The sequence below is a fragment of the Oryzias melastigma genome, linkage group LG10 (genome assembly GCF_002922805.2).
Source record: "Oryzias melastigma strain HK-1 linkage group LG10, ASM292280v2, whole genome shotgun sequence".
Taxonomy (NCBI): Eukaryota; Metazoa; Chordata; class Actinopteri; order Beloniformes; family Adrianichthyidae; genus Oryzias; species Oryzias melastigma.
The window spans coordinates 15,544,353-15,557,692 of NC_050521.1; the positions used below are offsets into that span (position 1 = coordinate 15,544,353).

Sequence of the window (13,340 nt, forward strand, 5' to 3'; positions counted from 1 at the left end):
GTGTAGCAGGAGAATTAAGTTGCATAAGGAGATTATCTTGTGACATTATGCCATTAGAAAACCTTTAACTGGTAAAAATCTCTTCCTTTCTCATTAGTGAGGATCCTTTTTATTTCTGCGACTCCTGCTCAGCAACCTCAAACGTCGAAACGAGACAGAAGAGGCCATCATGGCCTCTATCAGAAACCAGAGACAAACCTACTGACCTCTTTCTAAATCGAGATCAAAAAGCCGTCCGGAAGACATTTCTCTGTGTGTTTTTCTCTAGCCAACACTGTTCTTCTCAGCTACCACCCTCAAGCTCTAAGATTAATCTCTTGCTCAAATTAGGCATTGATTAGAGATCCATTCATATAATAGTTCCCTGCTTAATGTGATTAGTCTGACGGGTTGCACAACCACAGACGGCAACACCATTGACAAACGGAGCTTTAACCGTTTGGATAAAAACAACAGATTTTTCACTGATTAACTGGGTGTTTTATATGTCCAAGAGAGCTATCTGTGGGAATATCCACAGCTGTTGCTTTGCATTGATTTAATCTCAGGGAATTGACATAATCCATGCATCCGAGGTGTACAGAAATCCTGTCAAAACCCTTTCAGTCTTGCTCTTATAGACCACAAACACTTGTAGCTGCACATTCGGCTTCATAAGTCCTCCTGAAGCAGATCAGCTCACTTACCTTTTGAGCTTCTCCCATGTTGGTGTCTGTCCTATCACCTGGCCCAAGTGCTGCAGCTACATTCTCCAGTGAAGCTCACATGAATGACTTCTCCATCCACAGGTCAGAAATCCCAAAAAAGTCAACAACCAAAGGGCACCGACCGTCTCAGTAAACTAGTATAGGCGCTATGTGTGTATGTGGTTACGTCTACCTGGGCGCCAATTGCTTCTTAGGGTTAGCGAGCAGGAAGAGGGGGGAAGGGTAGATGGGACTGGGATTAAGAGGCCAGAATTAGCCATAGCCACCCATACAAGGGCCACTCCAACCTCCCTCTCCTTGGTCCATCCCTCCATCTCCACTTTGCTGGTGGCTTTACCTGGATTATCTCTTAGCCACCTGCTATAGGAGGAAGCAAAATAAACAGTCGTTCCTCTTCCCTCACAGATAAAAGGGAGATGCGCCATATGGCTGAGAGGGAAAAAGAATGCTGTGGATGCAAAGGAGAAATTGCACATGCATGCATCAAAGGATTATATCATAGTGTTACACCGGGGAAGTAGATCTGTTTTCATTACTCAATTCTAAGATCCTATTTATAACCCACTCTTGGAGATGAGTGGATGGAATTATTGCTCCATATATCCATTTCAGGCCAGCCGGTGTTAAGCTGCTCTGTGTGGTGTGTGCTGCTGTGAGCAGAGCATTCAGCAGGATTAGTTTGAGAATCTCCATCCAGCCTCCAGATTAAAACATTTCTTGCATCTTTATATTTATTTATTTATTACATAGAACTAAAATAATACATCAAGAAAACAGCTCATGAAATTCACAAGGCAAAGAATTTGGGCTCAATTACATAAAGAATAATTGATTTATTATTTTAGGTTAAATAAAACAGCAGAGACACAACATATAGACTGAAAGGTTGTTTTTTCAGTATCCTCTTTGAGGGGAGGGTGTTTGGCCTGCATTCTGCTCAGCCTGGACCCTCTGCTTCATCCTCTCTCTGTGTTGAGCTGTTGAGAAGAAGAGGAGCGTCACAGATGACAATCACATTCATTATGCTGTTAGGATGACGAGGTGGTTAAAGTCATCCGCACTGAGATTAACTTCAGTTGAGCATGGAGACAAAAAACTTGGGGATGTACAAGTGCTAACAGAATTTATAGACCAGAATCAAACATGTTTAATTTTTCTGATTCATTCAAGTTTTGGCAACAATAAAAGATCTTTGAAATTTACAAAACTGTTGCAATTCAACTGAACAATCTAAGTAAAACATATAATATAGATGAATAAAACTAACAAATTAAAAGTACCTTTTTTTGCTAATTGTATGCTTTAAATTTATAATTTTCACATTGTTTACTCTTTTGCATAAAGTAAACAATCCCAGGAAATTAATCATATTTCCTTTTCTTAACCCACTATATCCTTATGGGGTCACATGGGTGAAGGTGGGCTGGACAGGTCACCAGCCTGTCACTGCGCCACACAGTCACACCTAAGCACAATTTAGGGTAATCAGCTCAAGCTGTGAAGCATGTGGACTGCAGGCAGAAGCTGAAGTGTCAGGTGAAAACTGGGGAGAACATTTAAATTGGTGCCTTCTTGCTGTGAGGCGAAAGTCCTAACCACAGCACAGCCTAGAAATAACAAATTTGTAACAAAAACTCTCTTTTTTTTAAATTTGAAATGAAAACTTGTATTTTATTTTGAAAATTCACTGTATTTATCTGACCTTTCTGTCCTTTGTGCTCCACATTGGCACTTCTGGTGTTAACCTAGATTCTTTTACTTACCACACTTTTGTCCTTTTTTAAAATTAACTAAATTTCAAACCAATATTAGTTAATTTAACAACAATCCCCCCTTGTCTGTGTTTGGTTCTCATTTGTTTCATCTGTTTTTTTTTTTTTTCTGTGTGATGTATTTTAGTTTCTGTTCTTTACTCTTTACCTGGCCTCTGAAGCTCATAAGGTGATATTATCTACCTATTTAGATTTTTTATTTATCTCCTTAGAATGTACAGCTGCAAAAATCTTCAAACTAAAGCTATAAAAATCAAGTTATTTTGGTGCTTAACTGGTATTTCCAAAAATAAAAAGGACACAAACTTCTGTAATATTTTATCAAGGCTATTTATCATTTATTTCATGTTTTTAGTTGTTCAAACTTGAATTTCCTATTTTTTTTCATGCTTTTTTTGCCATCTTATGGAGGTTTTTAATAAACTTTAGTGGTATTTCTGTCAAACTGCTTCAGTTCTCTATCAACTGTGATTCCTTATACTTCTCCTTGATCTGTGGAATCGGGTTGAACTCTGGACAGAGATGAGAATACTTTTGAGCTTTGCTTGCCTCCCAAACATGAGATCTATACACCTAGACAGGGAGCTATCTATATTATGCTCCAAACATAAAAATTCATCATTATAAACATTTGTAAAACTGGTCAAAAATTCATGGGACAAACTTAAAACAATAAAAGCTGAAGTTTTGCTAATTTGAAGCCTTGAAAATGTTTTTCAAATAGGAGCTGATGCTGAGTTTATATTATTGATTTATATGAGTCTTTAAACTAAAATGAAATAAAAAAACACACTTACCATTATCTCTCTTCAGCTTGATCTTCATAGTCACCCCCATGATGATGACTAAGGCCAAAGCTGAAACGCCACAGATGACTAAGATGATCACGGAGTTGCCTGGAAAACGGCGTGCCCGCAGTTATAAGGAAAAGACAAAAAAGTGACTATTTAGAGAATGGACTTTTCAAGTACTTGGTATTCAAAGTGTAGCATCCATTTTTTGATGATGCATTCATTTTAAGTTGATAGTAGGGAGTCGGGGTAAATAAAAGATCTACATACCGTTTACATTGAGAGTTAGAGCAGCAGACTGGCAAGTACAAGACTCGTAGTTCACTCTGCAGCTGTAGTCACCTTTCTTATCAGTAAGAACCTTCGTCAAAACTAGCTCGATTAGGCTTTCGTTTTGGGTTTTTTCTTGGTCTTGATATTTTTTGTCTCCAATAAGCCACGTGAATCTCATAGTTGTGTTAGTTAAGTTATGGTAGCATTTGAATGTGACCGTATTTCCCTCCTGCACATTCAATTCAGTGCTGTTGATACAAAGCTCGAAGTCTGGCAAAAGAACAAACATTTAGAATACACATCACAGAAATGTAACAGAGTTGTATCATTTGCATGTAATTACTTAAAATTTTAGCCTGTTTTTAGCATTATTCCACTCTGGACTATGAATAACCATCTACAGTGAGGTCAAAAAGTATTGGTCAGCCTCTGATTCTGCAAGTGCTCCCACCTAAGAAGACGAGTTTGACCTGAGATATTCATCATTTGTGCACTTCACGTCTGATAATATAAAGATAAATTCCAGGAAATCTCAAAGTGTGATTTCTTTAAAAGAAATTTAAAGGAAAATAAGTATTTGTCCATTAACAAAAGTTCACTCCATAGATTTTGTAATGTAGCCCAGGTTTTCAGTGACAGAGGTCAAAGGTTTCCTGTAGGTCTTCAGTAAGTTTACACACACCGTAGCTGCAATTTTGGTCCATTCCTCCATGCAGATCTTCTCAAGAGCTCCGATGTTTTGGGGCTATTGCTAGGAAAACAGACTTATAATTCCCTCCACAAATTCACTATTGAATTGTGGTCCAAAAACTGTCTAAACCACTCCAGAACATCAAAGCGATTTTAACTTAGCCACTGCTTTGTTGTCATGGTGATGTGGGATCAGTGTCATGCTGGAAGATCCACACATTTCATCTTCAATGATGGAAGGATTTTTTTTTTCTTTTAACAAAATCTCACCATACACAGCTCCATTGATCCTATCCTGAAAATGGATCCGTCTTCCTGTTCCCTTGTTGAAAAATAGTGCCACACCATGATGTTTCCACCCACATGCTTCACAATGGGAATGGTGTTGTTGGGATGTAGCTTAGCATTTTTCCTCTTTCCAACATGGTGAGTGGTCTCATCTGACCAGATGACATTCTCCCGATCCTCCTCTGGATCATCCAGAGGGTTTCTGGAAAACTTTAAAGAGGTCTGGATATGTGCTGGATGAAGCAGGATGTGTTTTGGAGCTTTGCAGGGTTTGAATTCATGATGATGTCATGTGTTACCAATAGTAAGCGTTGTTACTTTGGTCACAGGTCTCTTCGGGTCATTGATTAGTTCCCCCATGTAGTTCAGGACTGTTTCCTCACCGTTCTCAAGATCATTTGTACTTAACCAGGTGAAATCTCCAGGTGGAGGGAGTGATCTTGTATTTCTTTTGTCTTCTTATAATTGCTCCAACAGTTGATCTCTTCTTTCATAGCTGTTTATTTTCTATAAAATGGTTAATTCCAGTCTTGTTCAAGTCTACGGTCTTGTCCCGGGTGTCCTTTGACAGCTCTTTGGTCTTGGTTGTGGTGGAGAGGTTGGAGCCTAAATCTTTAAGGGTGTGGAAAGATGTCTTTTTACAGATAACCAATTCAAATAGGAGCCCTTAATACAGCTAACCAGAGGATGATAGAAGAGCTTCTTGAAGGGGACTCTGAGGAATAGAATTCCTGCCTGTTAGTAGGAACTGCATATTTAATTTGTTTTTTGTTCCATCATTCAAATTAATGATTTAAATATCAAGTTATGACATTTCCTGGATTTTGGTTTTTACTGTCAAAGTTGAACTGTATCCGTGATGAACATGGACCAAAGTCCTCTTTGCGAGGGATAACCAGCAGAATCATTGACTGCCAATTACAATACGTCTGTACAGCACAAACACAAATTTACTAACCTTGACAACCAGAATCCGTCTTCTTAGGATTTTCTAAAACAAACAAACAAACAAACAGAAAAAAGTAAAAAAACATTCATAAATTTATTTTTTTGTAAATTACCTGGATTGTTGATGTCAGACAAAAGCTGAGCATTTCAGTGCTAACATCTGTTTTTCTTACCTTCTGTATTGTTACATTTCGTACATTTTTGTTGGACATCTTGTGACAAAACCGCACCTTAAACGAGGGATATATAATAAATCATTTAAAGGTAAATATTTACTGAGACTATGAGAAAGTTTTGAAAAGTTATGATTTTTCTTTTACCAAAGAGAAGCTGACCAAGCAGGAGGTAAAGCAGCATCTCTGTTCTCACCACTCCCTAATAAAAGAGATATGATTAGCTATTCTGAATGTACACAGTCATAAAAGCACAAGAACAACATTATAATTAAGATCGATATTATCTGCTTTCATTTTACCTGAGCTGCTGTGCAGTCTGTGAACTTGTGCGAGGATCTGGTCTGCTTTGCTGAAACTGACCATCTTTGCATTAGGGAGACAAAAAAATTGGGCAGAGCTGATTATAAACACTGATAGCAATGCAAATGATTCTTTTCATAGAACGGCACAGAACAAACACCAACAGTTTGTTTATGCTGAAAAAAAATTTGACAGCCAAAGGTGAAACGTGTTTCACTGCTGCATCAGTGAACATTTTTACAGCCCTAAATAGCATCACAGTTTACGTTGCTTAAGCTTGAAAAGTCAAGATAAGGTTTTAAAGGGCTACAGAGGCTAATCCAGTGACTCCCACTGAAGGAGCATGAGCTTGGTTTTTAGTTTAAAATGATAAAGACCGTAAAACTTTAGACTCCCCACACAAACTGACACATGTAAAGAGACAGGGAAACATGCAAAGTTAGACACAGACAGATGCCTATTAAAGTTTTATCAGGAAAAACATGTTTACTATGCAAAATAACAGCTGCATGCAGTATGATGAAGCAGTCAAACAAGAAAAAAAGCACCGAAGGTAGGAGGATTCATGCAAAAACTGTCAAATGTACAAACATGAACTTCATTTCTTACAAGTGATTCACAAAGTGGCCACTAGAGGGTGCTGCTGCTCATCCTTTTCTTAGTGTTTACTACTCAGTGCCTGGAAGGGAGGAGCTTTATCCAGCTTAAAATTAACGTAACACAAAATAAGCACAAAGATACACTTTGGTCAGATTAGTAACAACTATTCTAGATCTACATAAAACAAACTACTAAAATGGATCTTAGTTCCAAAACATCTAACCTACTTATAGAACAGCAGCAAGAAAATACTTTTCTTTTACTTTTTTTAACCAAAGCATTGTTTTTTAAATGCTCTTTTTTCCTAAAAGCTGTTTGTTGTTAACAAATAGGTTGTGCACTGACTTTACTCCAGTTATACTATTTTTTATCATTCTATGAGAGGATTTACCATCAAAAAAAAGTTAAAGTCCCATTAGCTGTCTGGCACCTGTATAATTTGTTCACCCCATTTGACCCATGCCATGGGGTGAGCTGCAGACAGAGTGTCAAGCAGGGAGGCTCTGGGTCCCATCTTTTGTCTTTGGTATAACGTGGCCAAGATTTGAACTTGTGACATTCAAGTCTCAGGCTGTACACTCTACCACAAGGACATTGAACTGGTATATTATCAAAATATGCTTATATAGACTCATCAAATCAATCCGTGCATATTGTCAATAAAAGGAGCATCTTGGAAATTATACAGCAAATCAGTTGCATCGCCTTTCTATGCTGCTATAACTTAGAAGTTGAGATATATGTGGTACACATTGTTATTCATTAAATTATGAATGTTTGTTCATTCAATTTTGCAATATCTTGGCCTTTTTATTCATTGGCAGAACTCTGAGTATTTTTATGTTAAATTGAGTTTTCACACATGAATGTATTTTAATATCGTGGTAAATGTCAGTGGGGTCACTTTAGAAATGTGGTTGTGGCTTTTCTGTGCATTAGTGTCGAATCGTCTACATATTTGAATGTTTTTAGCTTTTTTCAGATGCTTAAATTATTTTACTGGATGTAAAGTAATTTGTGCCATTTTATTTTTTTTATTTATTTATTTGCATAACTGTTTTTCTTAATTATTTGTGTTAATAGAGTTTCACAGCTGTTTTTTTTTTTTTTTTTTTTTTAGGGGAGCCACCTAAGAATTGCTTAATTGATCTCAGTGATGCTGGCTTCCTTTAAAGTTTCTTTTAAATTTCCTTATTTGGTGAAAATGGTTTTTGTCAGACTTTACTTTGTTTCTGCTTTCAGTTTCTTTTTTGCTTTTTCAAAACATTTTGTCTATGGCTTTGAAGGCAATAAAGCTTTATTTCTGTCTTTCAGAACAACATAGACATGTATTTCACCTCAGAGCTTAGAAAGGGTTTAGGGAAAGAAAGGCAAAGGTCAGGACAGTGTGGACTTCACGAGCTGCTCTTATTTTATTTTTATTTTTTCCAATATTCACACCACAACTGATATATTCAATATAAATGAGTGAATCGTTTGATTTTGCTTAATTGCATTTCTATTTATAAGGGCCGAAAATTCATGCAAACCTTAGGATTTATACAGGCATCCATAAATGTATATTGCACACTCTCATTTTATGTGCAAATGTGTAAATATGTCAAACGGCTATAAAAATATCAGCAAGAATAACAATTTAATCATATTATAGAATAAATAATTATACTAAATATGTCCCATAAACATCACAACGTAACTTTTGCTTGGCTTTAAAAGAGCAACAACTTATTAATTCTGACTTTAAGTAAATAAATATATAAATAAAATGCATTAATTAACAAAGAACCATAGTTACCTGGAAGCTAATTGACATATCTGGATTAGCTTCCTCAAACCCACCTGTGTCCATATGGATTTAAGTCCCCATCCCCCCCACAGCTGCTTAGCTTCCTTTTTGCAAAAATGGTGGCTTTCAGCGGACTTTATCAAAGGCTGTTTCGTTTGGCAAAAGGTGCAGCACAAAAGCAGCCCAAGAGTGTCCAGAAATGGTGTACAATGAATTCAGACATCATGAAAGACAAACAGGTAATGAGTTTTTCTATGTAAAATCTGCTCATTAAAAAAATAAATAAATCAACATAAAATGATATTGAAGTAAATTAAATAGCAGCAGTAGAAAATAGTCTAGTTTGCCTTTTTAAGAATATTTTGATTCTCTTTAGTGGGACTGAAATGTGATGTCCAATGAAGCAGCCATGATTCACCACTAGTCACTGTACTGCCTTCATTTTATTTAGCCAAATGACTAAGAAAAGTGCAGTTATTCAGCAAATGTACATCAAGAATTTCTGTATCAGAGAATTTCTCAAGACTTTTGATCATAGTAACCATACTTCCTCTTTTGTGGCTTGTTGCTATGGCAAGACTTCCCTTTCAGGCAGGAAGTGACAGGAAGACCAAAGTGATGAATTTGAAGTGTTGGTATGAGAGGTTCGCATCAAGTCTGGGTGGAGCAGTCTGCTGTGCCCTTTGATAGTGTAAGACGCTTCAGTGTTCAAGCGGCGGCCATGGCTAAGAACTTCAACGCTTTAGAGATTCCAGTCAGTCAGTTGGTGAGTTGGGGTCAATCTTTGTCCTCGAGGTCGTCATGTAGGTTTCCTCAATTTGTTGGAATGTGAATTCCACTTTTCATCACAACTACGTCTTAATTTTGGCTTCTAGTAACTCTGAATTCTTCAAGTTTTGGTGTATTTTGGAAGCTTTTGGTTAGCATTTTACCTTTGCTGAATCCTACATCAGATGTACTTCATTCCAAAGTATCAAAGGGACGACGGAGCAGTTGTCCGTGTTGGCTGGTGTCGCCTGTCACCACTTTGTTGGCATTTCCAGAACCAGTCATCCTGTGTGGCTACAGTTGGTTGCTGCTAAAAACAGACCGGGCCTTCCTGAGCCAAAAACAGACACCAAATCATGTCTGTAAACCAATATGTCGTGTGTGGGCTGAGCTGGCTTGCACATGCTCTTCGCGTGTCCATCATGAGACATGAGGAGCATCTTCAGATGTATTGAATGAAGTAGTCAGCCTCGGCTATTGCTTTAGTTGAAAGGAATTGTTGAGGTTTGGTTTAATCATTACACTCATCCCTTCTATCTGGTTCTAAATCTTAAGCGTCATAAATGTGGAGAACTCTCTGGATAAAGTTTTTCTTTTTCCTTGAATGAGGCATAGAGCAAGACTAAAAAAGTAAATGGCTGCAAATACAACCCGCCCACTTTTGACCTTATATGGTCAACATGTCAGAAACTTTTTTTCACAATTTAAGCTAAAAAAGTGACATTTATCATCTCACATTTTTTTTGGTTGTAGAAAGTCCATGTTGTAGAGGTAGAGCGGTCAACTTTCTGATTGGGAGATTGTAGGTTCGCTTCCCGCCCATATGCTGAAGTGTCCTTGGGCAAGACACCAAGCCCCTCATTGCTGCTGGTGGTCATTGACTGGCGCCATCAGGACGTACATGGATGAATAGGACTATGACTGAAAAGCCGGTTAGGCTTTATAAGAAGTTGGTAAAGCGCTATATGAGTATACGCCACTTAAAGTATGTGTTTTGTACAATGCAACAGTGTTTGTATTGTTAGAAACTGCTTGGTTTGCCCAAATGAATCATTTCTAGCTTCTTTTAAGTTGTTTTTTGTTGGTATTTTAGTTTATACTAAAAATTACAAGTGTGGCCAATACATGTTTTAGTATTAACGAAAAACTAATGGCGAAAACAATTATTATGTGTGACTACATTAACTACCCGCCAGCTTTATAATTTTTGGAAAATGCCTCTTAGTTCATTCTCATGCTTGGACAAAGGCAGATGTAGACAGTTTTTGTAGACCTTGTCATTGCAACATCTTTACCACTTGTGCCGCACACTTTTATGAAAACGTCACACTTCAATTTCTTGGTGTTTTTTTCAAAATTTCGAAAGCAAAGAACGACCGGGCGGAGACGTTTCAACCAAGGCGTCCTCTTTGCGACACATTGTTGCGACATGGAGCGCGTTTCATGATTCACTGTTGCAAAAAAACTTGTGTGGTGACAAACTTAAAGACTATTTGATGCAAAAGTAAGGCTTTGTAAGACACCACAATACACGGTTGAAGCTTAACGTTTCAAAAGGATGGCTTTCAAGTAACAGTTTGCCTTGTTCTCTTTAAAGAAACGAATGCTTAGCTAACCAATTAGAAAAGTGAAGCCAATCAATCCTCATTAGGACCTGATTTCAAAAAACATTCTGTAATAATTGTTTGCTTAAAGAATATAAAATCAGTTTATCAGCCACACAGGAAAATGATGATTTTAGCAGAATCCTTTAGGTTTCACGTTCTGTCTCAGTTTCAGATTCCAGCAAAAAACACCTATTGTTGTGTAACAAATCTATCTCTCAACTGTGATAAGAGAGCGGCAGACCCTTATCAGATTTGTCCCATTTGATGAACTTTTTTGGAGAGATGCTCTGGTCTGAAAGCCTCTTTCAGTGCTGGGAGGGCCAGCTAAAGGCAGAAGTCTGCTGCCCATCAGGGGTAGACTATTGTTTTTTCATTTAATTATTGTTGAAGAGAAAATCGAATTATAAGGGTTCAAAAACAAACCCCTGTGTGTATATTTTTGTTTCTACCTCGTCAAAGCCGTGTTCTCAGATGAAGATCAAAAGTGCAGTCTTTGGTATGTCGCCCTGCTATCGGGGTTGTGTTCAGACACGACTGTCCACACAGGTTTTTCAGAGTGCAGTCGGCCCCAATCAAAGGGCTCAAATCAAAACCGAACTTTTGCAAGACGTGAATTTTTTTTGGCGATGTCTGAAAGCTGAATGAAAGCCGCTGGCGTCAGCGCTGTGAACCACTTCCTGTGAAAACTGCCTTGACTGAGCGCACTACAGTTACAGAGGGGAGGAGAAAAAGCAGCAACAACAAAAAAACCCTGCAGCTGTTCACTTCCTAAACACAACCTGCAGCACGAACTCTACTTTTAGCTAAAACTATTCATGTGCATTATTAATGGTATTCCGTGATGACATTACATCTGAATTTTTGTTGGAATTAATCATTTTCAGGCATGAGTTTGTTTTGTTGACTATGATAGAAATGGATCAAATGTGACACTTTCAATAAATACAACTCTACAATATTGTATGTTTGCATAAGTTTTGTGGTGGAAGCCTCCTGACTTGTTCCTCTTTGTGTTCACAGAGCCAGGCAGTGTCAGATGGAGGTAAGGCTGAATAGGCGGCACACACAAAACCCATTGGGATTGTACATGCCAGGCTTGTCCAATCCCAACATGTTTGTGCACGAAAGTTTCTGATTGAGTCTCGTTCTTGCCGTTTCGCTCTGGAAACTGATAAAGAAGTGAGCTTATGGCTGTGTTGTAGAGCTGAACATGTCCGCGCGCGGTTGTGGAGGCAGCAGCTCCAGCCTTCCAGGGACTCCAGGCGGAGACGTGGGCCCTGCCAACAGCGTGCTGAGCTGGGCTGTCTCGTTTGAGAAGCTGTTGGAGGATCCCTGTGGGGTCAGTTACTTTACGGTGAGTTAAGGTCATGTGTGGAATTCTTGCACTCAGAGAACTCTTGTTTGTTTTTTTTCCTTCTAAATAAGACATATGTCCATTTGTGTTTGTCTGCAGGCCTTTCTAAAGTCAGAAGTGAGTGCAGAAAATATTTTATTCTGGCAAGAATGTGAGAAGTTCAGGAAGATTCCAGCCACGTCCTTGGAAAAGGTTAAAACCTTCAAATCTGTCTCTAAATGTATTTATCTTGATGCCACACGTCTAATGCCTTTTATCTATGTAATTAAATCAATTAAAATAAATGTTCTATTCTTGTTCATCAGTTTTATTTCCATTCGATGTCATTTTTCCATTTAGGTCATTGTTTTAGTTGCATTGTAAGTAATGGCTGTTAGAAAAAAAGGATCATTTTATGTTAATTGTCAGCTTCCTGAAAAATAAATGGAGCTTTAAGCATTTATTTTTATCACAGCAATCGCTTTTAACAGTTAACAGGGAAGTCACAAAACGATTTAATACTTTGAGTCAGTGTGTGTGTGGGTTTGGGGGGCACTTTTATTGATGTTCATAGAAATGTTCATTAGTTGAATTTAGGGAAATTGCATAAACTGTCTTGTTTTTTTCATCATTCAGTGTTTCCAGAGTAAAATTCAGTTTGAATCTTTATTTTTTTGTTTCCAGCTTAAAGCAAAAGCTTGCTCCATCTACAAAACATACCTGTCTGACTGTGCGCCCTACTCGGTAAACATTGACGACACTGCCAAGGTAGAAGAAAAAGACCTGGAGCAGCCAACACCTGACATGTTTAACAAAGCTCAGGCACAGGTGAGCGACCTCCATCCTCTCAAAGAGTCAGAACACATTTTCTTCTCTAACTTTTGGCTGTTTTGATCAGATATTCAAACTGATGAAGATGGACAGCTACAGGCGGTTTGTGCGCTCTCCTATGTACCAAAGCTGCACCTTGGCGAGTGTAGAAGGGAAATTTCTGCCTCAACTTTCTTCTGAGTCCGCCCGCTTGGGATCGTGGGAGGAAATAATCAATAGTAGCCCCTCAACCGACAAAAAGGTAGAGAGATTATTGGAAAATGTGTGTTCCTGAATGCTTTTATTTTTAACGTAAATGTAATTTGTCCCATAAAGAACAAGAGATCAGACTCCAACAGCTTGCCAAGTAGGACTTTTCAACAAAAAAGAGAATCATTGGGAGGTAAAAGCTGCTATGTGCCTTAAAGTTTCACTTACTTGTCACATCTGTCACTAAAGATGCGTTCAATGTCCTTCAGATCCTCGGAGAG

General features: G+C 38.1%; 2 protein-coding genes across 5 annotated transcripts in view; one reads left to right on the forward strand and one right to left on the reverse strand.

Annotated features, from left to right (window-relative positions):
- The window catches only part of arl3l1 (ADP ribosylation factor like GTPase 3, like 1), a 12,521-nt gene extending 4,012 nt beyond the window's left edge, over positions 1 to 8,509 (reverse strand). The window contains exons 1-8 of one of the 3 annotated variants that reach the window (XM_024284001.2): positions 8,341 to 8,371; positions 5,945 to 6,008; positions 5,790 to 5,844; positions 5,643 to 5,699; positions 5,480 to 5,512; positions 3,541 to 3,813; positions 3,277 to 3,375; positions 687 to 1,684 (exon numbers count right to left, since the gene is read on the reverse strand). In XM_024284001.2, the coding sequence (XP_024139769.1) occupies positions 687 to 704 (18 nt within the window). In that variant the 5' untranslated portion in view covers positions 705 to 1,684; positions 3,277 to 3,375; positions 3,541 to 3,813; ... (3 more) ...; positions 5,945 to 6,008; positions 8,341 to 8,371. The other 2 variants (XM_036213952.1, XM_036213951.1) reach the window with 2 other exon arrangements.
- Positions 8,411 to 13,340, forward strand: part of rgs14b (regulator of G protein signaling 14b) — a 10,528-nt gene continuing 5,598 nt past the window's right edge. The window contains exons 1-8 of one of the 2 annotated variants that reach the window (XM_036213950.1): positions 8,446 to 8,570; positions 8,910 to 9,097; positions 11,727 to 11,748; positions 11,909 to 12,060; positions 12,160 to 12,252; positions 12,724 to 12,867; positions 12,938 to 13,111; positions 13,186 to 13,252. In XM_036213950.1, the coding sequence (XP_036069843.1) occupies positions 8,969 to 9,097; positions 11,727 to 11,748; positions 11,909 to 12,060; positions 12,160 to 12,252; positions 12,724 to 12,867; positions 12,938 to 13,111; positions 13,186 to 13,252 (781 nt within the window). In that variant the 5' untranslated portion in view covers positions 8,446 to 8,570; positions 8,910 to 8,968. Of the gene's footprint in view, positions 8,571 to 8,909; positions 9,098 to 11,726; positions 11,749 to 11,908; positions 12,061 to 12,159; positions 12,253 to 12,723; positions 12,868 to 12,937; positions 13,112 to 13,185; positions 13,253 to 13,340 lie in introns of both variants that reach the window. The other variant, XM_024283999.2, reaches the window with a different exon arrangement.